The following is a 25822-nucleotide window of genomic DNA, read 5'->3' as shown; positions in this document are numbered from 1 at the left end:
AGGGAAAAGTAGAAATCCTCCAAATTGGGAGAGCTATATATAAAAAAAACAACAAATGGACACAAAGTAATATGAGGTGTAAAGAGAATATAAAAAAACTTGCTAGGGATATCCAAGCTCCAAGCAATTTTTAAAATAAATATATTAAAGAGAAAACGAGTGGTAAAGGGGATTGCAGCTAATGCTATAATGGATAACAGGAAATGGCAGACTTGATAAATGAGTACTTTGTATTCGTTTTCACAGTGGAGGAGGAAGTCAAAATACCAGCGGTACAAGGAATTTTAAATTAAATCCTAACATCCAGCGCCTGCGTTCTGTTCCTCAGCCATGTGTTCGAACCACAACCGACACAGGGCCTGATAACGATAAACACACTCCGTGAGAGCACAAGCTAACATCTTAATATCACCTTCAATCACATCACAGACTCACAATACCTGAAATTTCCACCCCTCACCTTTCTCTCTCACTAATCTGTGGGCAGTCCGGCAAGAACAAACAAAAAAACCACTGGAACTGCACGTGAGCAACTACTTCTGGATCGTTGGCAGCCAATCGCAGCCTAGCAGAATACGCTCGAGGGTTTGAATGGCCTACTCCTGAAATATATAAAATAATCAAACATCGGGCATACTACTGAATGGGAATCATCAAGTGTTCTCTTCACAGCAAACACAAAATTTCAATTTCAATTTTGAAAATCACCCAGCATTAAACTCCCTTGTTTATGCACATGTTCATTTGGAAATTCCGGGTCGTTAAGAGGACCGGGTTGGGGGGCGGGGGGGGGGGGGAGGTGTTGGGCAGAAGATCGGTGGATCGGTGCGGGGGGGGGGCGGGCCATTAAGAGCATCGTGGGGGTGGGGGGGCAAGAGAGGATCTGGGTTGGAGGATCCGCGGGTTGCGGGGGGGAGGGAGATCGCGGCCGGACAATAGAGAAGATCAAGGCCAGGCTCAGCATCATTGGTGGTGGGGGGGGGATTGGCCGAGCAAAGGCGATCGGTGGCCATAATGGGTGGGTTAGAAAGGTACCCAGAATTCAGGAGGTACGTGTAAAGGCACTTACCCCCTGGATGCAGCGGTTCTCACCTTGCTGTAACGAGGTGTGTAAAACCCAACCAGCTACAGTTAAACACAAAATGGAGGTTAAAGAAGAGACCTCCTGCCTCATTGTAATATTTAAATTGACGTCCCGCCTCCTGGCAGGGGGTTGGCTGCCTGCTCCCTTCCTGCCTCCCGTCCCGCCTTCGTGGACAGGTTGGAGGAGGGTTCAGGTTAGGATTCCGATTTGTAACAATTTAACTACCCCCACGCTCCTAACCCAACCATTTTTCCTTAGGCTAAAATGTGAGTACAAGGAAGCACCATAGAACTTCTGTGCCTTCCAAGAACCACATAAAAGCAGCAATTATTGTATCGCATGTGTTAAAAACAGTAGTTACAACCCTGCTGTTGTGAGTTTGGCGAAGGTTGAAAGTCTAAGGTAATAGATCAAAATTCACTGAACTTAAATAATTATACTTCAGCACATTAAAAATTTTAAATGCTTAAAATAGTAATGTGCCTACAAATAAAATATGGACCAGCCATCAACACCTACAGCGTTAGTGAAACATATTAAACCACCATCACAAGGGCGAACTTTATCAACCTCCTACAAAAATTACTCTAAAATATACAATTATAATAAAAACTTCAACACTACATGAGGCTAAATAGAGAGCTTCACTTCAGTCACTTCACTCAAAGCTGTCATTCATGTAATTAAGAATGAAAAGCAGCAATTGTTACCCAACTTGCTATTAAAATTTTACTGTAGCCAGTAACAGTCAACAGTCACTTCGATTATTCACTAAAGAAGAAATGGTAGGGGTAGAGTTTCTGTAATGGACAGTTGGGTGCAAATTACATCAAATTTGCGCCCGTTTTCAAAAATGTTTTTTTCTCTTGAGCACAAGATCTGCAATGAGCCAGTAAAACGTAATAAAAAAAATGTTGCTTTAAAAGTTATTCCTTGATATCTTTAAGAGTGGTAAATAGTTGCAATTTGATTAATACAGCTGAAAACAGGGTTTATCACAAGCATTTTTAATCAGCGAGTATGTTTAAAATCCATCACTGTGAGTAACCCGATTTTAAATTACTGAAAATTTCTTTCAACCAATTCCTAGTTATATTGGATGGGGTACAGTAGTCAGTTTCTTAGTAAATCAAAAAAAATTACATTTAAAAGCTTTTAAAACATTCCTATTAGTATCTTTGTGCCCAAAAGAAGCAGCTTAATTTTTAGCGCCTCCTCGAATGCCTACAAACGATGCAATTAGTGGAAAGTCCCAATGGTGATTAATTCCTCCAGGGGCATGGCCAGTTTTGTGGGCGGAACCTGCTTCTAACGCTATGTTTTTTTAAACCAGCGCTAAAGATTGTGGAAACTCGAGTTGCGCTGAATGTAATTTGCGCTTAAAATTCCCCAATCTTTTGTGCCGGTTATGCCGATTTTGGGCGAATTGCACCAAAAAAAACGAGCAGAAACTCCAGGGCGTAATGTATATAAAGCTTCGTCAAACCAAGCTGAAGTACCTACAGCATGGAAATTCCTCTCTCTATTTTATCAAAGTCATAAACCCAGTTATTTTACTTGGGTAAATAGAAAATAAGGGGGAGAAATTGGTCTCCTCTGTGCCTCAGGGGGTGAAAACGGGACTCTCCCAGCTTTCCAACCAGGTGCGGCGAGAGTACCGCCGCTCGCGAACTTCCCTTGCAGGTTAGCGGTGGCAGTAACCCTTAACGCATGATGTGCTACGCACTGGAGTTCATCCGGTGCGGAGCGCCCCAGATGCTCACTTTGCTTCTGCCCCCTGCAACATCACCGAGCTTCAGCAATGGCAGCTGCACGAAGTGTTATGAGGTCAGCCGGCCGCTTGGAGAGCGGTAGTTAAAGGGATTGGTAGTCATGTAGGCCAAAAAAGATTTCATCACCCTTCTCTGCCCATTTTTTTTCAGATTTTCTACAGCCTCGTATGATCAGCCTTGCACTCAGTTAGAGCATTTGGGGCTGGTCGTCGCAGATCGCAGGTGCTATCGCTGAGCAGTGGATTCATTTTCTTGAAGAGCCCTCAGCAATGGTTCTTCCCTTTAAGGGAGGGAAGGAGCCTGTGGGTCTGGAAGCACTGCACGGGACATTGTGCAGCGCTTTGCCGCTACCGCCCCTCTTGCCTGATTTAGTGCTCGATTTAGCACTCCACTTCCCTCCTGGATGCTCTACTTCCCTCCTAGAGCGCTAAACCGGAAGTTCGCATCCACTGGAATTTGGTAGCGCCTGGCGATACTTTTGCGCTCCTGCAAAAGTTATCGCCCCAAACGGGGTGCTATGCAATTTCTAGCCCTAAGTCCTTATGAATACACTGAGCAATTAATTGACCGTTACTATGTTAAAGATGTCTGCTAATATTTTATTGATTGAACACCTTAAACAATTCGGAGAGGAATTTCCCCGACTTATAGTGACCTCGGGTTTTTTCAATTTCTCCCAGGAAACTGTGACTAGGGCGAAGGGTAGATGGTGTAAATGTCTGCATTAGGTCTCTGTGGGCAGGTGTGATTGACTGGTGTTTCCCTGACCTTTTCATATGTTTGTCTGGGATTGGGTAAGTAACCCTGCTACATTCCCAAACAAAACCTGTCAGTATCTTCTTACTTGTTACAGATAGACATGGGCAAGTAGGATCGTCATATTACTTATCTCTGTATCTATCCATCGATCCAACCGAATGGTTAGTGCATCAATTGCAGTAGACTTGGATTTTACAAATTAACCTTATTATATTTTACATTACGGTAAATGAGATTAGGTTAATAGACAAAAAATATTTTATACGAACTCGATCTTGATTGATCATAAGTGGATTTGAGTGCAATACCTTTAGTACTGTTAACAGCAATAGATTTCACCATCTGAAAGTTCCAAAATGTTAACTTGGAACTTGCTTCTTAATTTATTTCCCCTACGTAGTGTATCACCTAATACTGCAGTTTTAAAAAAAATTAAAAATACACAGCTTTTTGGTACAGTGCCAAATAAATCAGTTTAAAATCAACGATAAGTGATATAGATATAAATATAGACGTGTCAACACAACACAGAAATCTTTGTCACACTATTGTGCTGGAAATAGGTGTTGGTGCATTTACTTTCCGTTACCTTGCTTTTAATATGCTTTCAACTCTATCACTCCATGCAGCACACACAACGGAATAACAGACTCATGGCCAACAAGCCAGAGATTTTAAAATGCTCCAACTTGTATTTCTATTTTGCATGTATTATAGAAAGTAACAGATCTCTAGGAAGGAATTTTCAAGGCGGTGTTGGCACGTTGGATTCAGACAGCCTGGGATCAGCTAAACTCAGTGTTATGTCGCAAAATAGAATAAAGAATGACAAAGTGCGAGACAAAGTAAGTGCTGGTGCTTTACACAACCGTCAAAGCAAGTAGTTTCTTTAAAGCCTAAGCTTATTCACAAAAAATATCAATACAACTAGCAGATCTCCCATGGCATTGCTCAGTGAGTCAAAGATTAAACTGCTGCAAGGGAGGGTAGGTGAGAGAGGTTGAGTGTGGAAGTGATGGAAAAATACGCATCTCCAGTCACAGATTTGGAAAGAAGTTTGGAAGAGCTCTCCCCAGATAGATTGATACAACTGTTCTCGCATGGTTCCCATAGAATAAATAGTATTTCTCTTATCCGCTACAGGAAGACAAACAAAACCCACAGTTACATATATTAATCTTGTTTATAGGAACAATCCTTATTTTCAGGTTCTCAGCTTAAACAAATAAAATGCAGCCACTATAAATATTTGGAATATATTAGAAAATATAAAGCTTCTACTTTGAAATTTGGGGTTGTTTATGATGTTTCGCATACAACTCTCAAACCTGCGACCTCTAGCATCTACAAGGACAAGGCAGCAGGCGCATGGGAACACCACCACCTGCAATTTCCCCTTCAAGTCACACACCATCCTGACTTTGCAATATATCACCGTTCTTTTATCATCACTAAGTCAAAATCCTGGAACACCCTATCAAACAGCATTGTGGGAGCACCTTCACCACACGGGACTGCAGCGAGTCAAGAAGGCCGCTCATCACCACCATCTCAAGGGTAATTAGGAACGGGTAATAAATGCTGGCCTTGCCAATGACACCTATATCCCATGAATGAATTAAAAAAAACATATTAAAAACAACTTGGTCTCTTGCTTTCTATGTTTTTTCTGTGTCCGTCTGTATATATAAGCCCTTGAAAATTCTCCTGAGAAAACACACCTCAATAAAAGGATCGAAACTAATGCTCTACCTTGTAATGCAGTCTTCAGGAAAAACAAACAGCTAATGTTGTTCCGATATACAAAAAGGGAGATAGAACAAACCCTGGGAACTATAGACCCGTAAGCGTAATGCCAGTGGTAGGAAAGATGCTGGAATCTATATTAAAATATGTGATAGAACAGCATCTAGAAACAGAAAATATTATAGTCACTATGAATGCAAAAAGGCTAAGTCCTACTTAATTAAATTGATAGAATTCTTTGAAGAGGTAATGGAAAGAGTAAAGAAGAGTTAAGCAGTAGATATTATATACTTTAAGTTTCAAAAGGCCTTCGATAAGGTACCATACTGTAGGCTGATAAAGGTTAGGGCATGTGGGATCAGGGGATAAATAGCTGAATGCAGAACAAGTTAGAGAGCGGGGAGTAGGGGTAAGGGTAGTTATTCAGATTGGAGGAAGGTAGAATGCGGTGTTCCACAAGGATCAGTGCTGGGATCACTATTATTCATAATTTACATTCATGATTTAGACTTAGTAATAAGTGACTCAATATCAAAATTTGCAGATGATACCAAACTGGGGGGTATATCTGACACTGAGGAACAATGCAACCTAATATAAGACATTAGAAAACTTGCAGACTGGGCAGTTACGTGGCAAATAAACTTTAAAATAGATGAATATGAGGTGATGCACTTTGGTATGAAAAATAGAAACATCATCGACACCAAGAAACTGAATGGAGTAAAAGAGCAAAGGGATCTGGGGATACAGGTGAACAAATCATTAAAATCAGCATCACAGGTCAGCAAATTAAAAATGCCAACAAAGCACTGGGATTTATTTCTAGGGGTATAGAATCACAAGAAGTGAAGTTATGTTAAACTTGTATAGGACCCTGGTCAGGCTGCACTTAGAGTACTGTGCACAGTTCTGGTCTCCATACTATAAAACGGACATAGAAGCACTGGAGAAAGTGCAAAAAAAAGATTTACAAGGTTGTTACCTGAACTGTGCGATTACAGCTATCGGGAAAGATTGAACGGGTAGGAGCTCTTGGACTTAGAGGAGAACTGATATGATCTTTATAATTATGAATGGGTTGGGCAGGGTAGATGTGGAGAGAATGTTTCCACTTATGAAAGAATCCAAAACTAGGGCCATAAACACAAGATAGTGACTAATAAATCCAATGTGGAAATAAGGAGACATTTCTTTACTCAGAGAGTGGTGAGAACGTGGAACTCACTACCACAGGAAGTGTTTGAGGCAAATCGCTTAGATGTTTTCAACAGGAAGCTAGACGATTACGAGAGAGAAAAGGGAATATAAAGATATGCTGAAAGGCTGAGATGAGTAGATGGGAGGAAACTCGTGTGGAGTATAAACACCAGCACAGACTAGTTCGGCCAAGTGGCTTGTTTCTGTGCTGTATATTCTAGGTAAACTCATAATTACAGCTATTGCTTCATTATGCTCACACTCAGACATACATTGCATGGATTGCCTGCAGGGAAACATAATGTGAGTTTGCTCCAGAATGTGGTTTTCATAGACAGACTGAGACATGCGGGTAATTGTCGGCACAGGTGCTTAAAGTGAGTTGTAGATATCTTGTCAGCTGCTGGTGAGGGGTCTGGCGGTAATGATGACAATCTATTCGTATATGAAGGAAAGCCTTGTGAACTATATATCAGCTGATTCCTGGTGGCATTGCTCATAATAAAACATGAATCGCTGAAAGGGTGTAATACCAATGTAGTGCACATGTATGGGGCCGAAATTGCCCACCGCCCAATCCGAGGCGCACCTATCGCTTTTTGCCATTCATTACCGCAATGGATGCGCCGGCCATTAGAGGGAAATTCAGCATTTTTACTGTGGAAAAAGGAGCGGTATTGGCGGCGGGAATGGGCTTTTGCAGCAGTGTGGGTGCGGAGTGGCCGATTGGGATGAAAAATTCAGCTGGTGCCAATTTACTCCCAACGAGCCAGCTGCTCCCTGGCCTTCTTAAAGGGCCAGGTTTGCACTAGGCCCCGAGCAGGGAATCAATTTGATTCGAAGGCATGACAAATCCAGGAGGAGCAAGGAGGGCCGCCAGATTTTCTGATGTGGAACTCGAAACCATCATCGAGGTTGTAGAGGGAAGGAGGCGCGTTCTTTACCCCGACACAGGCAGACTGACTTGCGCTGTGTTTATTAATGCCTGGAGAGAGATTGCAGTGGAGATCTCGGGGACTTCCATTCATGACTGCACAACCACCCAATGCCGCAAAAGGCTCAATAACATAAGTCGACTGATGAAAGTGAGTACATGTTCCCCCAACTCCTCACCTTCCATTTGATAGCCTCTCCTTCACCTTCTCTTATTTGCCACCTTCACTATATAGTCACTGAAGCTCCATTTGTTTGCTGAGACCTGTATATATATATGTGTGTGCATTCCCACAATGGAGGCTTCCTTTCATGTCATAGTTACATCTGCATGTAATGGATCCACACTTGCATTCATTGCCGAGGCCTCATGACACTGCTACTCAGCAAGCCGTATTTGCTTTGCAGGCGAAGGTATCTCACAACCGCTTAGAGCAACAGAGGATTGGTGGGGGCGAGCCAGATATCCAACTCTCTCCTCTTGAAGAAAGGGTGCAGAAGCTAGTGGGCCCACATGTTGCCTGCCCTGTGGCCACCAGCCATGTGGATCCCGCTGGGAGCAGGGCGACACCCTAGAACCCATTCCATCTATTGCCAGCACCTCCGATGAGGCCAAGAGGGGGGACACTGCTGGCAGCACCGTGTCACTGCTTCCTACACTCGCACGCGCCAGCTCAGATATTGGGAGTACGCGGTCAGGTTCTGCACTGGGTGAAGCACCGTGGCCTAGCAGGCTGCAGCATGGTCTCTGAAGATCTTGGGATTGTTCTGTGGCACCCTCAATGCGACATGGGTGCAGTCTATGGTGCCCTGAACGCTGGGGAAGCCTGCAACCCACACAAATCCGGTTTGCCGCTCCAATTGCTTCTACCTGCTCATCGGGAAGGGTATGTAGTCCCTCCTTCTCTTATATCTGTCATTTGACGGATGAAGTTATGCGCGACGAACTGCAAAATGTTCTAGATGTCTGCTGTAGCAGTTTGGAAAGATCCAGTCACATAGAAATTGAGTGCCTTGGATGCGACGGTCAGAGCTGTCCTCAACCTTGTTTGAGGCTGGAGGTCTGGTTGCAGGAGATTTCCCAGCTCGCTCATGATGTCCTTCTGGAATCAAAATCTCCGGGTACATAGGTCATCCATCAGGTTCACATAGGAGAACTGCTGTCTGTAGACCCTTAGACGATAGGGCCTTCTCCCCTCCACATCTATGCTCCCGTCTTCCTATGGCATCTGCCTCATTGCCTTCTCCCTCATGCTCTTGCTGCTCCTCACCCTCTGTAGCCTGCTGCTGGCAAGCATCTGCCTCCTGTGCATCCTGCCTTCTTCGATTTTGGCCAGTATCTGTTGCGGGGGGTCAGCTTACCTGACCCTCCTCCTGATGGCAGGTCCTTCCTGGGCCACCTCTCTGGGTTGAGGTCTGTCACCATCTCCATGGCCGTCTGCATGTTCGGCAGCCATGTGTGCTGTGTCCCTTGCCCGCTGCCTCTGGAGCCATTGGAGACGCCTCCCTGCCGCGCACAATGTGTAGGAGGCGTTCCGCTGCCAGCAGTGACCCCATTTACTTTGCCTCCGCAAGTAGAGCCTCCACAATGACGGCTCTCTGTTGTCGAGATTGAAGAGCCGTCAATCCCACTCTGAACAAGACAACTGGCAACGTTTTGAAAAGGCCGAAAAAATCTAGGAGACAAGAATGCTGCTACACACAACACGCCTTTAAAGGCCATTGGCGGTCTTGAGCTAGTGTACTGACCCAAAAAACTTTCGTTGGCACCGACAGGCGGCCGGAAGACTTTTTGAAGTGAATTTACCTTCCAAGGCGGAGCCGCTGCGGTGCGTGCTCTGCTGACGTCGTTAATGACGCGTCTGCAGGAGCGGGGCGAAAGTAGGGGGAGCAGGGCGGATCTTCACACCGCAGCAAAATCCCATGAGGGCAATGCCACAAACGTCAGCCAGTCCGCCGCGAGTCGGCAACCATTCCGCGCCACCCCGTGGTCTTATCCAAAGGGGCAATTTCAGCCCTGTAATGAACAAAGTATTATTCTGCTCCGGTGAACCTGTGACCCCTTAAAGCCGCAGAATCTAACCTTTGTCAAGTCATTTGAAATTTGTTACTTAGTTAAAGAACTTGGTAAATTGTATTGTGCTTGTGAGTTTCTGGCTCCAGCTCAACGTCTATTCCGTATACATTGGCTGATCCTTGGTGGCATTGCTCATGGTAAAACAGATGATGCATTGTTTTGAAACATCTGTGGCATAATACCAATGTTATACAGGCACAACCTCCCGAATCTGGCAACCTCGGGACCGAGGCCGCGCTGGTTTTCGTGTTTTTCCGGTCTTCGGAACGTGTTTCTGAGCCCAGGTTTGGATATTTCCAGATTTCGGAACACCAGAAGCGGGTCCCAAGTCGGGAAATGCCTTGGGCCCAGGTTGCGATATTTCCGGTTTTTGGACGTCATCTTGTAGTTCTTCTCCTTGCAGGCCTTGTAGTCCTCGCTTCTTCGCAACGCATGGTAAGCTCCATCTCGTTTTTGCAACGCAGTACCCTGTAACTGTACTTAATGTGAGCTTCCTGGTCTGTATCTTTTGCTACCATCTTCAAATTTGTAAAGGAATGTACAGTACTCAAAGCATGAAATATAAAAAACAGGTTTTTATCTGTAAAACAGTTATGAAATATAAAACAGTAAATGAAGGCTTTTATTTATTAAACAGAGTAAAAATAAACAGGTACAGTTACAATTGGCTGGAGGTTGTGCTTGAGGGAGAGGGCTCAGCTATGATGTCTGGGGCTGATGATAGGATTATCAAATGTGGAAATTGCTGATGTAGTTGCACGGTGTAGATCTTGGGCCTTCTGTTGTGACATCTTTTGAAAGATATTTAATATTGTTGTTTGTTTAAATAATTTGGGCTTTTTTGTCACTAATCTTTCCCGAATTCTGTAAACCTGCAGTATTTCTTCTTCATTTATGAAGCTTCGTTGCTCTTAGACATGAATTAATTCTTGACAAAGATTGAATGCTTTGTCAATCGGCACGTTTTCAACTTGATCACATGCATCATCATCATCTTCACTGCTTTCATCCTTTTCTTCTGGATGCAAAACCCTCTGCATGGTTTCTTCATCTGTCACTGCATGCACAATGGGAGCATTTTTGTCTATGTCCATGACTTCTGCGACATCGTCCTCATTAAATTCCTGCACAGCTTCGCAAGTCAGCCCTCTTGCATAATCTGAAAGTTGAGCAATCATTGCTTTCTCCCTGGACACACGAAAGTCTTGAAAGTCCTGAGGAGTATCATCAGCATCATCGTCAGCAAACATAGTTGATGGCCAGATGTTATGCCAAGCATTGGCCAAGGTGTCTGCAGTTACCAAGTTCCATGCATCCGCAGCTGCCCATATGGCGTCCTTGATAGAGAAAGCTTTTGAGAATGCTTTTATTCCCATGCCTGTGTTCACAGCATTAAGCAAACACTTCATAAATACGTTTTTGTAGAGACACTGCATCGATCTCAAAATTCCTTGGTCCATTGGCTGTATCAGTAATGTAACATTTGGAGCTAAATAGATTCCATGGACATTATTCTTTACCAACTCTAGCAGCAAGTATATTTTGCAGTTTTCCTCAACGCTAGCTTCCGTGCACTGAGCACGCGCCTGAGGGACAAAACTCTTCTCAAACAAGTTCAGAAAGATTACCCTGGTTACCCATGCTTTCTTATTAGCATAATAAGGCACTGGCAATACTCTTAAACCCTTGAAACATCTTGGATGCTGGCTTCTCCCAATGACCATAAGCTTACACTTATGTGTCCCAGCCGCATTTGCAGCAAGCACAGTCAACCTATCCTTGGCGTCTTTTATACCTGCTGGCCGCGATTCTTCTGCTGCTGCTAATGTCTTTCGCGGTACGTAGCGCCAAAACATTGCTGTCTCGTCAGCATTGTACATTTGCTCAGGTGAAAGGTTTTCATCAGCAATTAGTTTGATGAACTCATCAATATAATTTTCAGCTGCCTCATGATCTGCTGAGGCTTTCCCACCACATACTTCCAGTTGCCTGATGCCATGACGCCTTTTAAATTTGGATAGCCAACCAGAAGAGTACTCGCATGGAGTTTCAATCGCCAGTTGTGCATGAAATATTTTAGCATGTTACATCACCATTGGGCGACACAAAGGAACCTTTTCACTTCGCCTCTATTGCCACCATTCCATCACTGCTCGATCCACATCATCACATTTCGGCTTATACATACTTTTTCTCTTACTCATTTCCTTATGAAAATCACTTTCCGCATAAAACTTCATGAGCTGTTCTTTCTGTTTTCTGATATCATAGATGGTGGAGAGTCCAACACCATTCTCCTCACTCAATCTTCTCACTGAAGCACCTCTATCTAATCTCTGAAGTAACTCAACTTTCTTGGCAATTGAAAGTGAACTATGCTTCCTCTTTCCTTTATCTGAAGCCATTGGGGTATCTATTGTCCTTTTTGACATGTTTGTAATGACACAACACAAATTCACAATCTTTACCTGTGCAGATCTTTAAATCGGGAAAAACACAACAGCGATGGAGTCAGGTTGGGTGGGGTCTGATCATGGGATGTAGGTGGGTCAGCTGGGGTAGCCCTATAATGTTTAATGCTAATAATTTGCTGAATTTAAAAATGCATGTACAATACAAGTACAGATAGTATTTTTTATTACAGGTACAGGTGTGCAAACTTAAAATCGCAATCTGGTCGGGTGAGGTCGGGTCAGCTCGGGTAGGTCGGGTCAGCTCCGCTCGGAGTCATGGGGTGTGGTGATCCGATCATGCGGTTGATGCTTTGGGGAGCTGCAGTGTGCTGTGCAGAGTTTGATTCTGACCGGGGACTTGCGCGCGGGAGCTTGGTTCGTTCTGGCCAAAGGGACTTAGGTGCTGTGCAGAGTTAATTCTGGCCAAAGGGACTTGTGTGCTGTGCAGAGTTTGATTTTGGCCGGGGACTGTGTGCTGTGCAGAGTTTGATTCTGGGGAAAGGGACTTGTGCTGTGCAGAGTTTGATTCTGGGGAAAGGGACTTGTGCTGTGCAGAGTTTGATTCTGGGGAAAGGGACTTGTGCTGTGCAGAGTTTGATTCTGGCCGGGGACTGTGTGCTGTGCAGAGTTTGATTCTGGCCGGGGACTGTGTGCTGTGCAGAGTTTGATTCTGGCCAGGGACTGTGTGCTGTGCAGAGTTGCTGCGGACCCAGGAGCAGCAGTACGGTGACTGTGAAGATCTGGCCTGGAATAGGAAGGATTGGTGTTTTTATTCTTGCAATTTTAGTCGCTGTACTGTGGTTGGATTTCATTTTTTGACTTCTCACTGGGCCCGGCTGGCGGTGGTAACAGTTTGGCAGGGTGTCCGGATTCCGGAACATTTTGTGGATTCTGGACGACCCTGCCATGGATCGTCCCGGAGTCCGGAACATTCCGGATTCCGCAACACCGGATTTTGGAATCTGCACCTGTACACATGTAACAAAATATGGCACCTGGAGTATGACATCTGTGGTTAAGTTAACAGAGGTTCAGGTCTTTCAGAATGTAATCATTGTTTGGTCAGAAACTTTAGAAATTGGAATGAATTTGCTAGTTTCAGGCTCTAACACTGAACCATGTTAAGATTGTTTTAGGTCTAACAAAATGTAACACTTTTACTCAGACATATAGGAGTAGATTTTCATTGTTACCGCCTGATTTCAATGGAATGAGCTTTAAATTTCAATTCCAGTTCATTTTCAAATCATTTGGGAAAACAAGGTTAGAAAACCTACTCCGGCATTTGGTTTGTAAGAAAAATATATTTTCTATGATTAATAATTCATTTCAAATCCAAAACATCTTTCCATAAACAGTAATTGTTTTTAAATTCTAAATACAAAGTGAAGCATAAGTGGGGTAAAAAAAATGAATATTAGCTTTTGTATAAAATTTTCACAGACACAAAGGTTTAAAAATGGTTAAATACTATTACAACCTGTTAACGGCATGCTTGTAGGTGGTCAGATAGAACCATACTGATCGATGCATGCTGAGATATGCTGCACACTGTACATATTCAGACTTTGGCATTTCGGGAATTGTCCGCTGATTTGATAACTCTTCTCAGCTAACAGCGTGATGGCTGTGGGAAGAATATCAACTCTAAAAGTTTAACAAAGGAACCCAAAACACAATTTTTTGTGATAAGTTTAGAACATAGAACATAGAAAATAGGTGCAGGAGTAGGCCATTCGGCCCTTCGAGTCTGCACCGCCATTCAATGAGTTCATGGCTGAACATGCAACTTCCTGCTTTCTCGCCATACCCCTTGATCCCCCTAGTAGTAAGGACTACATCTAACTCCTTTTTGAATATATTTAGTGAATTGGCCTCAACAACTTCTTGTGATAGAGAATTCCACAGGTTCACCACTCTCTGGGTGAAGAAGTTTCTCCTCATCTCGGTCCTAAATGGCTTACCCCTTATCCTTAGACTGTGACCCCTGGTTCTGGACTTCCCCAACATTCGGAACATTCTTCCTGCATCTCGCCTGTCTAAACCCGTCAGAATTTTAAATATTTCTATGAGATCCCCTCTCATTCTTCTGAACTCCAGTGACTACAAGCCCAGTTGATCCAGTCTTTCTTGATATGTCAGTCCCACCATCCCGGGAATCAGTCTGGTGAACCTTTGCTGCACTCCCTCAATAGCAAAAATGTCCTTCCTCAAGTTAGGAGACCAAAACTGTACACAATACTCCAGGTGTGGCCTCACCAAGGCCCTATACAACTGTAGTGACACCTCCCTGCCCCTGTACTCAAATCTCCTCGCTATGAAGGCCAACATGCCATTTGCTTTCTTAACCGCCTGCTGTACCTGCATGCCAACCTTCAATGACTGATGTACCATGACACCCAGGTCTCGTTGCACCTCCCCTTTTCCTAATCTGTCACCATTCTGTCTCTCTGTTTTTACCACCAAAGTGGATAACCTCACATTTATCCACATTATACTTCATCTGCCATGCATTTTCCCACTCACCTAACCTATCCAAGTCACTCTGCAGCCTCATAGCATGCTCCTCGCAGCTCACACTGCCACCCAACTTAGTGTCATCCGCAAATTTGGAGATACTACATTTAATCCCCTCGTCTAAATCATTAATGTACAGTGTAAACAGCTGGGGCTATAGTGAAGTATGTAGCGTTTTAATGTTTGTATTACTTGAGAATCTTTACCAATGAGAACAAGGTGTGTGGGTGGCTAAAATCGCTGCAGAGTGTTTACCCCTCCACTCCTGTTGTGTCCCCACCGGCGGGGGCCTGATCAATGCGTGCAAATCGGGTTCCTATGACACAATTAGGACCCCAATGCCATTTAACACAAAATGATGGAAGTCCCGCCCATCGCCCAATCTGCCAGTTAAATCTAAATTGGTCTCTCCGAGCCACTGAAGCAGTATTGAAAGGGGCACTCACCTGCATGTATTTGGAGCTGGTGTTTGGATTGCCGGGGCGTTTCTCGCTAGCTGATCGCTTCTTTCTCACTTATTTTCCCTTCCTTACTCTCAGTAAGCTTCAGCAGCAGTTTCAGCAACCAGCAGCAGCTGCTAGGCCTATCCCAAGAAAGAAGGTGAAGGATGGTCATATCCAGCACATCGGGAGTACAGACCAAGAGTCACTTTCCTGACTCTATGTGGAGCAGTGAGTCAGGAGGATGTTGTCTCCAAGCAGATTGTTGCTGACCTCTGCAGCCTCTTGCAACAGGACCTGTTATCTGCTGGATCAGATTGTCAGTGGTTCGCAAAGTCACCACAGCCATTTACATCTTTGTCTCCTTCCAGTCTGCTACAGGGGACATCTTCCACATCTCCCAGTCTGGAGTACATTGCTGCATTAAATAGGGCTGACCTTTCCCACTGACCTCGGCAGTCAACACAAGGGAGCTTGGGGATTTGCAAAAGTGGCTGTCTTTCCTTGCGTCCAGGGAAGGTGTGATTGACTGCACACATGCCACCGTCAGGGCAGCAGAACACCAGCCAGCAGCATTCGTGAATAGGAAGGGCCACCACTCCATCAATCTCCAGCTCGTGGCTTATCACAGAAATGGGGATTGTGAAAATTGGTGCAAAGTACCCAGGCAGCTGTCGCAATTCAATTTTCCTGCAACACAAACCCTGATATTCAATCCTTCCACCAATGTGACAGGATAGCTGCTGGGGGACAAGAGATATCCCCTACACACGTGGCACCTCACACCCCTCCAAAACTCAGCATGACTGAGCAACACAGAATATTCAAAGCCGCAGTGGTCACCAGGATGATTATTGAGCACATCATGGGGCTGCTGAACAGAGGTTCAGGAATCTGGACAGATCTTGGGGCGACCTGCAATATGCTCTGCAAAGAGTCTCCCACATCAGTCATACAGAGAGGCCTACACCTAGAGGAGGGAGAGGGCAACAGTGGCAGTCGTCATTGGATGAACAAGCCCAGGGGAAGGTGGGGGAGCAGCAGAAGAAGAGCCACCTCAACACCCTGCAACAAAAGTTGCAAAGGATGATTTAATTGCTCCGCAATTCCGCTCACCTACTCATTCCCCTGAAGACCTACACAATGTTCCTCTGAATCAACAACCCTTATTACATCCTTCACCACTACCTTCATCCTGCATTAAAGAACATTCAAACCATTCAGACAACTTCTATACTAATGACATACTAACAATGTAGAATCAAATGTTGCAACTAAACCACACTTGCAGGCCAAAGTGCCAAATGTGATAAAGGTGATTAATTTAATGGTAAAGATAATAATTGCCTTTCATTCATTTCTCAGCCAAGTGTCAACCCATGGTGCCTTTCTTACAAGAAAGTTTCCTAACTCTACTGCTCTTTGAGGTGCTCCCTCAGTGGCCTGAGAAGAGCTGGTGAAAGGGATTGTTCTTCATATTGGAACCCTTGAGATGCTCTTGGCCAGAGATCTATGGGTGTTCGAGGCTGTGAAGGCCCGGCCATAGACTGATGTACCATATCTACTACCAAGGCAGTCTGGCCCAGCTGACTCACTGGCACCATGAGGTGAGGGGGTGGCGAAGGTTTAGATGTGTTACGAGAGGGTATCGTGTACCGCTCCCATGGGGCTAGGGCTCATCACTTCCACTGATCTGTGCGACAGCGACTTCTTAAAAGTCCCTAACTATTCAGTCAACTAATCTGCCCAAGGTGGACAACTGTTGCTCCAAGGTCATGCTCAGAGTCTGCGTGGCAGCCGTTTGACCTTCCAGCAAAGCTGCAAAGACTGATGACACTGACTCTGTGGTGAGAGCCCAGCTGCAGTGTCCCTAAAGGTGGCCACATTCTCCAAAGTATGCTGCAGAGTGCAGATGTAATGCAAGGTGGCAACACACAGACTAGAAAGGAACTCCTCTACACTCTCAGCCATAGTCCTGAAACTCCTTGGCAGGACTTCCAATACCTGGTATAACTGCATCGGAGAGGTAAACAGTTTTCCTTTTATGGCTGTGCCCCTGAAGTCCTCGTCTCTGCCTTGCTTAGCAAAGCTGGAGAGGATCTCATCCTGCAGCAAGCTGTCTCCTGGCCTGTGCCTGCTGCTGCACATTAGTGTTGGGTGTTTCCGTCATGTGCGGACCCCTCTAGTTCACTATCTAACTACATAGAATGCCAATATCCGTGCTGGTGTTTGGGAGGGATGGAGTGCCTGATGTTGCATCTTCAGGAGAATTGTCTTCCTCTGAGATGTCTTCTGTAGGAAGCTCTTGCAGCTGAGAAGGACCTAGAGGAAAGAGAAAAAGGACAAGAGTGAGAATGGCGCTGGACATTTGCAGGTGACAATCTTTAGAATGCAGCTTGAAGTTGTGAAACTTGCTGAATATTTCCTGAGGCTAATGAAGAGTTACAAGTTATATGCAGGCACCCTGCTCAGATAATCGACCAGTCTCACCTTCCCTAATGATCTCCAGGGCTTCCTGCTCCACTTGGGTGAGAGTTACGATATTAGATACTGGTCTTCATCCTCTCCAGCATTATGTGCTGTCTAGTCCTGCAGAAAGAGTAGGTGTGAGTGTGTGAGTGGATTTTGAAAAGGTAAGTGTAGGACTTATACATATAATGCATGTGCTTAGAGCTGGAGAAGTAGAAAAATGGAATGAGGATGGGGAAGGTGATGAATGGAGAACCAAGTTTGTGGAATGTGAAGTGAGTAAATAATGCTGGGAGGAGTTTCTGGTTGTGCAAAGCTAGGAGGTGAGAAGAGAATGATGTTAGTGTAGGGTGTGAAGAGAGCAAAGGAAGAGGTGAGTGCGTTTGGAATGATGGCGAAGGAGATGAAAGGAATGTTGGCTGATGTTGTTGAGAGAGATGAAGAGCTGTACTCACCATCTTGCTGCTCTTGTGTAGTCAGGTCCTGAGGGTGATGCTGCTGGCACTGACCCTTGTCAGCCAAACCTGTGTCCAGCCATGCTGGCGAGTGGATCCGGGGATGGTCCTGCGGGAGCTGGGGAACAGTACCTCCCTCCTTACACTGACCACCATGAAGACCTCCAGGAAGGCATCTGAAAACCTGGCAGCAGCCCTCCGACTCACTACTCCAAAGCTAAGTCTCTCCGCACCGTTTCAAAGAAACCTGGCTTCAGGAATGAAGTCTTGCTTTATGCGGTGCATTTCTGCTTTAAATAAGACAAAAATTGCGCTGTGAAAATGGGCGGGCACCTCGTTTCCCGACATGATCACGTGGGCAGCCCATCACTCATATTAAAATGAGGCCCAGGAGTTAAAATTCCCTGAGTCAAATGGGGGCTTTTGCTTTGCGCCTGCAGTCAGGGGAAAAGATAGTGGATGAAAAGTTTTTGAAAAAGGAATGAGTGCAATTCGATTGGTTCCGTTTCTGGTTTTGGTACAAATAACTTTCCTGCATTGTTCATCAGTGATCATTTGATTTGTGTTTTCAGCCAATTAAAACATGTAATGCCAGAGAGTGACACTCACCAGCAGTAAATCCATCCAGATAGGTCAGTTTGCTTCGCTTTTCAGCAGTTTGCATTTTGGAATTTGACATTCCCATTATCACACTAACTATCCTTATTATGTGCCAGACTATTTATGTGGCGCTCATGTGACAGGAAGAGGTGTTTTACAACACTATAATGCTAAAGTTTATGATGGAGTCAGGGAACAGCAAGCAAGAGATTTACTGAAGAACAATAGAGGCAGATGGTTCTTGTACATATTACAGCCATAAAATAAAAAGGATAGTGGTTAATTTGGATAAAACACAATTCATTTCGAGTAAAACTATTTATTTCTATCATATTAAACCATATACTATTTTTTTCAAGAGTTACCCCTTTCTGCTATGCAATGCATGGCGAAACTGGTCAGTAATGAAAGATACAAATACTTGAATGACAAAGTTCACCAGCAAAAAGCCTGCAGGAGACAGCTAGAAGCATTTAATATGCGTTCGCTAACCTTATACCTAAACAAATATCCAAAAGATCTAGTTTCTGATAGGCCATTTGCGATCACCCAGATCTGGAAGCCACTCCACCATTCCTATTTTTTCCCTCTTTGACACAAGTATCTATTGTGTATATTATCTTTCCTTGTTGTCTGCTTATTAAAAAAAATCTTTCCCTCTTTAGATCATGCCGTAGATCATTGCCGATTGCCTCCTAGCCTTGATCCCGGTCTACAAAGAGTTCAGAGGAGGCACACGGGGGATTCTTGGGTTGAACTAGCCACTACTTTCCCCTCCCTGTACCAGGACACATAATCCCCTGCTACTTGCAGCAAAACACTGTTAACAATGTACAGAATTGCAAAGAGCTAATTTACAAAAAAAGGTACATTATCTTCAAAGGTGAGGAAGAAATTCATCCTATTTCAGAGAACTGCTCTTATATAATGGGAGCTCACAGTGCTCCAAGTAGCAGTGCATCATCTGCTTTTCTTCCTTCCATGAATTATATATCAAAAGCTCTGGTAATTGGGTACACTGGGACTCAAAATAAAGTATATTCATACTCATAAGAAAATGCACAGAAATATCAAATTGAAAAAACATGTATCGCTCCAAAGCATAGACCTGATATGGCATTTGTGGTTCTTTTTATAATTTGCCTGATAAAAACTGTTAAAATATTCTTACACCAGGTATGTGATTTAAAGGAAAAGTCTATGTTTTCTAAAGTATGCCAGAAATTATATTCATTTTTTCCATTGTTTTTTTTACTGATTACAGACCTTTAAAATTTAAGCAACATTTCAATAGAAACCACCATAGAAGCTGGCGTTTGCAATGTCACAATGTGAAAGTACCCTAAAAACAAACAGAAAAAAGTATTTCCTGAGATTCCCATTCCACTCCTCCAGTGCTGAGTGAACGACTTTGATGGGATCTGCTAATCTGAAGTCTTTGCCAAGTTTGGTAGGATGCCCTTCAGCAGTGATGATGCAGGATAAACCCTGCAGACACTTTGGTCTCCCTCCGTCATAGATTACTGGGACAGGCACCAAGCAGCTACAGTCTCTTTCCAAATGTGTGTCCACTTGTGAATTTGTGCAGTGGATATTCCAGGGAATATCAAACACCTTTCCAGTATTACAAACCCAGCTATGTTTCCGGCTGCAATCACTATCTGCCCAGAGCAGGTTAGCAACCACACTACAGTGAACCAGGGACTCAGTTACCACAGAAACAAGAATTTCAGCTCAAATTTAAGGCATGCATTTTATTTTGTTTACCTTTGCCTGATAACATACAGTGTTGTGGCATCATAATATTACAAGATAGTGCTGCAAACTGGAATAATTATGTCACAATATGGCAGCCTGCTCTATATTAATCTGCACTGGTAAAGAACACCATGACGTAAATGATTAAATAATGCAAAATGAAAACACAATTGCACTGGAGGGTTAACACTTAGGGCTTAAACTGTAAATATAATCCATCTATTGTTTCTAGTTCTGAAGACACAGATTTTTCCTTTAAATGGGATATTTCCAAGTTAGGCTAATTTAAAAACGAAGCAAGCCTATTTGATGAGAAGTTCATGTAAAGAGAATATTTCTTCACACATCGATTCATTCTCCACACATTCAGCAGTGTTTGCTTAACCGAACGACTGGATAAAGGAGATGGTCTGCTTGCCAAAGACCCATTTCCATTTGGAGGCTTGTAATGTACCATTTTTAACAAAAATGCCTTATCAGGTTTATTCTTTTCAACTCATTTTAATTTGGACATTACCAGTACAATTTATAAATCCCAAAATGGTCAACATTTTGCCGATAAAATCACCTGAACACAAAAAATGTCACAAAGGAATGCAATTTTGCAACAAAAATAAAATTTTGGGGGGGGCCAAAAACATACCTGCCAGCATTTCAACATTTACAGAGAATTTCATGAGCTGGGTTGGAAAACAAAAACTGGAGACTTGAGTCGTGGGGAGGTGTAAAAGTGGAAGAATACACTAAAAAGCATTTAGTCCAACCAAACAGGGGCCAAATTACAGACCCTGCATCGATCGCTTTAAGTGACGCCATTTCTAATATATTGAATTTGCTACCTGAGGACTGAGGAGACAAGGTGTAGAAGTTGTACACGCTGGTACCTGAAGTCCCTGACCTTTTTTTACCCTCAATATGCAGCTACTGTAGCCTTTAGCAATAAAGGCTACCAGCAAACACATGAAATTTTGGACTTAAGTTACGGGAACATGAGCGGACAGGAAAATCACTGGCCTGACATTGGCACTGGAAGAATTGGCAGGTATGTAACAGTATCACATAATAAACACCGCAACTCAGAATGGCAAAACATTGACATGCTTTTACCTTCACTGCAAATGTAATCCCTTGTTATTTCAACCATGAATATATTTACATACAGAGTAGGAACAATGGTTTTATTATGACACATTAATTGATGTAAAATATTTTTAAAATGTTAAGATTTGACTAGAAGAGGTAGTCGCCAATCCTTGTGGGAGAGTGGCACTGTCCATACACAAGGTTACACTTGATTTAGACTTGGACTTAAAAAGCGGCATACTGTACTATAATCACACCAGCTATGTGTTTGAAAAAAATTCATTAATAAAAAAGTCTTACGAAAGTGTTTTCGAACCTCTCTCTATGTTGGACTACAGCAAAAGTCATAATGCAGTATAACTGCAGTGCCAGCAACCATTAATTTAATATTGTACAATATCTCGTAATATATTTTCCCAGAATCCCTGGCAGATAGATCAACATATGTACTGATATATAAGCACATTTTACATATTAAGCTTTTCTCCTACATTTGTTGCTTTGCTTGTTTCTCCAAGCTGGCTTGAGGGAAATGTGTAGTGATATCTGTGGATGTGGACTGCAGGCGAGTCCCAGGCTGAAGCTGGGAGAGTAGGCTGTACCTGTGACACTGTGATACCACATTTCTTTGCCAGTTCCTCTTTGGCTTCCTCACTAGGGTAGGGGTTACTCAGGTGGGAGTAGAAATACTCGTTCAGGACTTCTGTGGCCTGTTTGCTGAAGTTGCGTCGTTTTCGCCTTTGAAGTGAAACAAAAAAATGAAGAGTTTTGAGTGTCACTGGTTTAAAGTGGATCTTAAGTATTTAATCTTATCCTTCTATATCAGACCAAATCTACTCACCACACAATACCTTATTCAGCCATGGCGATTTTTTTCATTCTGCATGCTGACCATGCTATGCCATCTATTGGCCATCAGGTCAGCAATCATAAAGTCTGACAGCACAAAAGGAGGCCAGCGAAAAGTCATCAACCTGAAACATTAGCTCTGTTTCTCTCTCCACAGATGCTGCCTGATGTGCTGAGTATTTCCAGCATTGTCTGTTTTTACTTTCCTTAACCTTCTCTGGTCTAAGGAGAACAACTCCAGTTTCTCCAGTCTCTCCATGTAACTGAAGCCCCTCATGTACCATTCTAGTAAATCTCCTCTGCTCTTTCTCCAAGGTCTTGACATTCTTCCTAAAGTGTAGAGGCCAAAATTGGACACAATACTCCATTAAGCAAGGAGAGCAAACCGATTTGATCAATTTAACAGGAGGGAAAACATCATGTTCGGGATTAAATTTCATTTTTTGAGGCAGGAAACCGTTGAAACTAAATAGGATAATGTAAAATATTACCCTATTTATACAGTCTAGTAGAGCATATATGTTCCAAGATCATGCCATCATATGGCTTCGCGAACAGTAGATGCTAAAAAGATATATTGTTAAATAAAGCTGCTCTATATATTGCACCTAACAAACCACTGAAAGCTAAACTATTGCTTTGATACGAATTACTGCAGTCCTACAGTAAATATTTGTCTCCCTCACAACAGACATTCATCACACACTTTGAGTCCAATTCTCAAAATATTCCCTACTGCAAGATGGAAACACAAAAAGGAAAAAAAAAATTTAAAGTTTAAGCCAAGAAAGATTAATTTGCAAATAACTGCAGACGGCAATTTTTTGCTGTAAGTAACAAAATTGCATTGTCAGAGCTCACATATTTCAAAGACGTATATTCCTGACATCATGTTAACAGATTTTCAGATTCAAACTTTCTCCAGTATTTTATTAAAGAGGATTTTGGGGAACCAGGAATTTTGTCTTTTTAAATCTCACATTTGGAACAGTAACACTTTTCATCTGAAAACCCAACACTTTTCATCTGAAAACCCAATTAAGTTATATCCACTGACACCCTCATCCGCTGGATACCCTCACCCTCTGGGCACCCTCATCCTCTGGATCAGAAGAATTTGAGGCAATGAAGCAAATCAGTGCAAAATTCTCATCCCTAGTCGAGGCTACCCCCATCTGTAGACCCCCAGCTAGAAGTTCCTGGACCAACATTTAGGGAGTTATGTATTGATGAAGGTCATGAATACATGGAAGGGAGCAGTATCCGACTAAATCCCTTTCAAGGAAGCTGATTATCTGTTTTCCTACCATGGGACTAGTTCCCAGTATATCCAGGGAAATAAGCGCAACATAAATTACCTGATAACCCCGTCCCTCGTATATAAAACTGGACAGTGCAGTCTCTTGACAGAAGCCATGTTAATTAAAACTTACATACATGTAAACAGGAAGTTCAGCAATAATAGTCCTTATTGTTTAGGAGAAAATAAAGCATTTGAAAAAAGATATACGATATAATATTGAGAGAAACATATCTCTAATTGAAGCCGAGTGCATTTTGATCAGTTGATTGGAAATTTGTATTATTCATGATTTTTGCGGGAGCCATATTCCATGTTTAATAGAAAGACTTACATTTTTATATAGCGCATTTCACGACAACTGGACATCTCAAAGCGCTTTACAGCCAATGAAGAATTTTTGGAATGTAGTAATGTAGACTGTTGTAATGTGGGAAATAGAAACATAGAAACATAGAAAATAGGTGCAGGAGTAGGCCATTCGACCCTTCGAGCCTGCACCACCATTCAATAAGATCATGGCTGATCATTCCATCAGTACCCCTTTCCTGCTTTCTCTCCATATCCCTTGATCCCCTTAGCCGTAAGGGCCATATCTAACTCCCTCTTGAATATATCCAATGAACTGGCATCAACAACTCTGCAGCAGGGAATTCCACAGGTTAACAAGTCTCTCCGCATGAAAGTCCTTCCTCAGATTAGGAGACCAAAACTGAACACACTATTCCAGGTGAGGCCTCACCAACTGCAGCAAGACCTCCCTGCTCCTATACTCAAATTCCCTAGCTATGAAGGCCAACATACCATCTGCCTTCTTCACCACCTGCTGCACCTGTATGCCAACTTTCAACAACTGATGAACCATGACACCCAGGTCTCGTTGCACCTCCCCTTTTCATAATCTGCCGCCATTCAGATAATATTCTGTCTTCGCGTTTTTGCCCCCAAAGTGGATAACCTCACATTTATCCACTTTATACGGCATCTGCCAGGCATTTGTCCATTCACCTAACCTGTCCAAGTCACCCTGCAGCCTCTTAGCGTCCCCCTCAAAGCTCACACCACCACCTAGTTTAGTGTCATCTGCAAACTTGGAGATATTACACTCAATTCCGTCATCTAAATCATTGATGTATATTGTAAAGAGCTGGGGTCCCAGTACTGAGCCCTGCGGCACTCCACTAGTCATTGCCTGCCATTCTGAAAAGGACCCGTTTATCCCGACTCTCTTCTTCCTGTCTGTCAGCCAGTTCTCTATCCACATCATATTACCCCCAATACCATGTGCTTTGATTTTGCACACCAATCTCTTGTGTGGGACCTTGTCAAAAGCCTTTTGAAAGTCCAAATACACAACATCCACAGGTTCTCCCTTGTCCACTCTACTACATCCTCAAAATATTCCAGAAGATTTGTCAAGCATGATTTCCCCTTCATAAATCCATGCTGACTTGGACCGATTCTGTCACTGCTTTCCAAATGCGCTGCTATTTCATCCTTAATAATTGATTTCAACATTTTCCCCACTACTGATGTCATGAGGCAGCCAATTTGTGCACAGCAAGATCCCAAAACAGCAATGTGATAATGACCAGATAATCTGTTTTTGAAGGATAAATATTGGTCAGGACACCGAGGATAACTCCCCAGCTCTTGTTCAAAATAGTGCCATGGGATCTTTTACGTCCACCTGAGAGAGCAGACGGGCCTCGGGTCTCCAACTGCAAATCTTTCATGGTGTTTCTCAGGAAGAGTCCGAGATTATCCTGTTGCAGAAGGGCGGGTAGAGATGCACATCCCCAGTGAAAGAATTTGGAAGAAAGAATTTGGAAAAAAACATTTGTAAAAGATCTCCCTGGAGACAGTGAAGTTAGTATTATTTGATTTGCTCCTAGAAAATCAGTGGTATTTTCTACAACTGCAGATAGATAAATAAAGAGATACCACAGCTACAGAAACAATCTTATACCAACAATTATTGGTTTTGAATTCTCAGTATAAACAAGTAAAGCAGGCACTTTTAGAATACATTTTACAAAATCTAAAGTTCTTATTGTCTGTGTCTCTGTCTAACTCACTGTGACTGTCTGTCTCTGTCTCTTATCTCTCTGCCTCCTGTCTATTTATCTCCATCTCTGCCTATCTGCCTGTCATCCCCTCTCTCAGCCAGCCACTTATTCTCTCGCTCTCTGTCAGACTCTTTTGTTTTCTCTCTGAGCCGGCCTCTCATTGCTCTTGCTCCCTCTCCTCTACCAGTCTCTCCTCTACCAGGCTCACCAATGCTCACTTTCACAGCCGGTCCCTCTTGTGCTCACTCTTGTAGAAAC

The 25822-nt window shown here is 43.3% G+C and overlaps 1 protein-coding gene across 3 annotated transcripts in view; it reads right to left on the bottom strand.

Annotated features, from left to right (window-relative positions):
* Window positions 1-25822, bottom strand: part of pbx4 (pre-B-cell leukemia transcription factor 4) — a 441364-nt gene that overhangs the window by 48479 nt on the left and 367063 nt on the right. For all 3 annotated transcript variants that reach the window (XM_070867367.1, XM_070867369.1, XM_070867370.1), the window contains exon 5: window positions 21949-22084. In XM_070867367.1, coding sequence (XP_070723468.1) covers window positions 21949-22084 — 136 coding nt within the window. The remainder of the gene's footprint in view (window positions 1-21948; window positions 22085-25822) is intronic.

Source organism: Pristiophorus japonicus, chromosome 24 (genome assembly GCF_044704955.1).
Source record: "Pristiophorus japonicus isolate sPriJap1 chromosome 24, sPriJap1.hap1, whole genome shotgun sequence".
Classification (NCBI taxonomy): domain Eukaryota; kingdom Metazoa; phylum Chordata; class Chondrichthyes; family Pristiophoridae; genus Pristiophorus; species Pristiophorus japonicus.
This window is presented reverse-complemented; position numbering and strand designations above follow the sequence as displayed.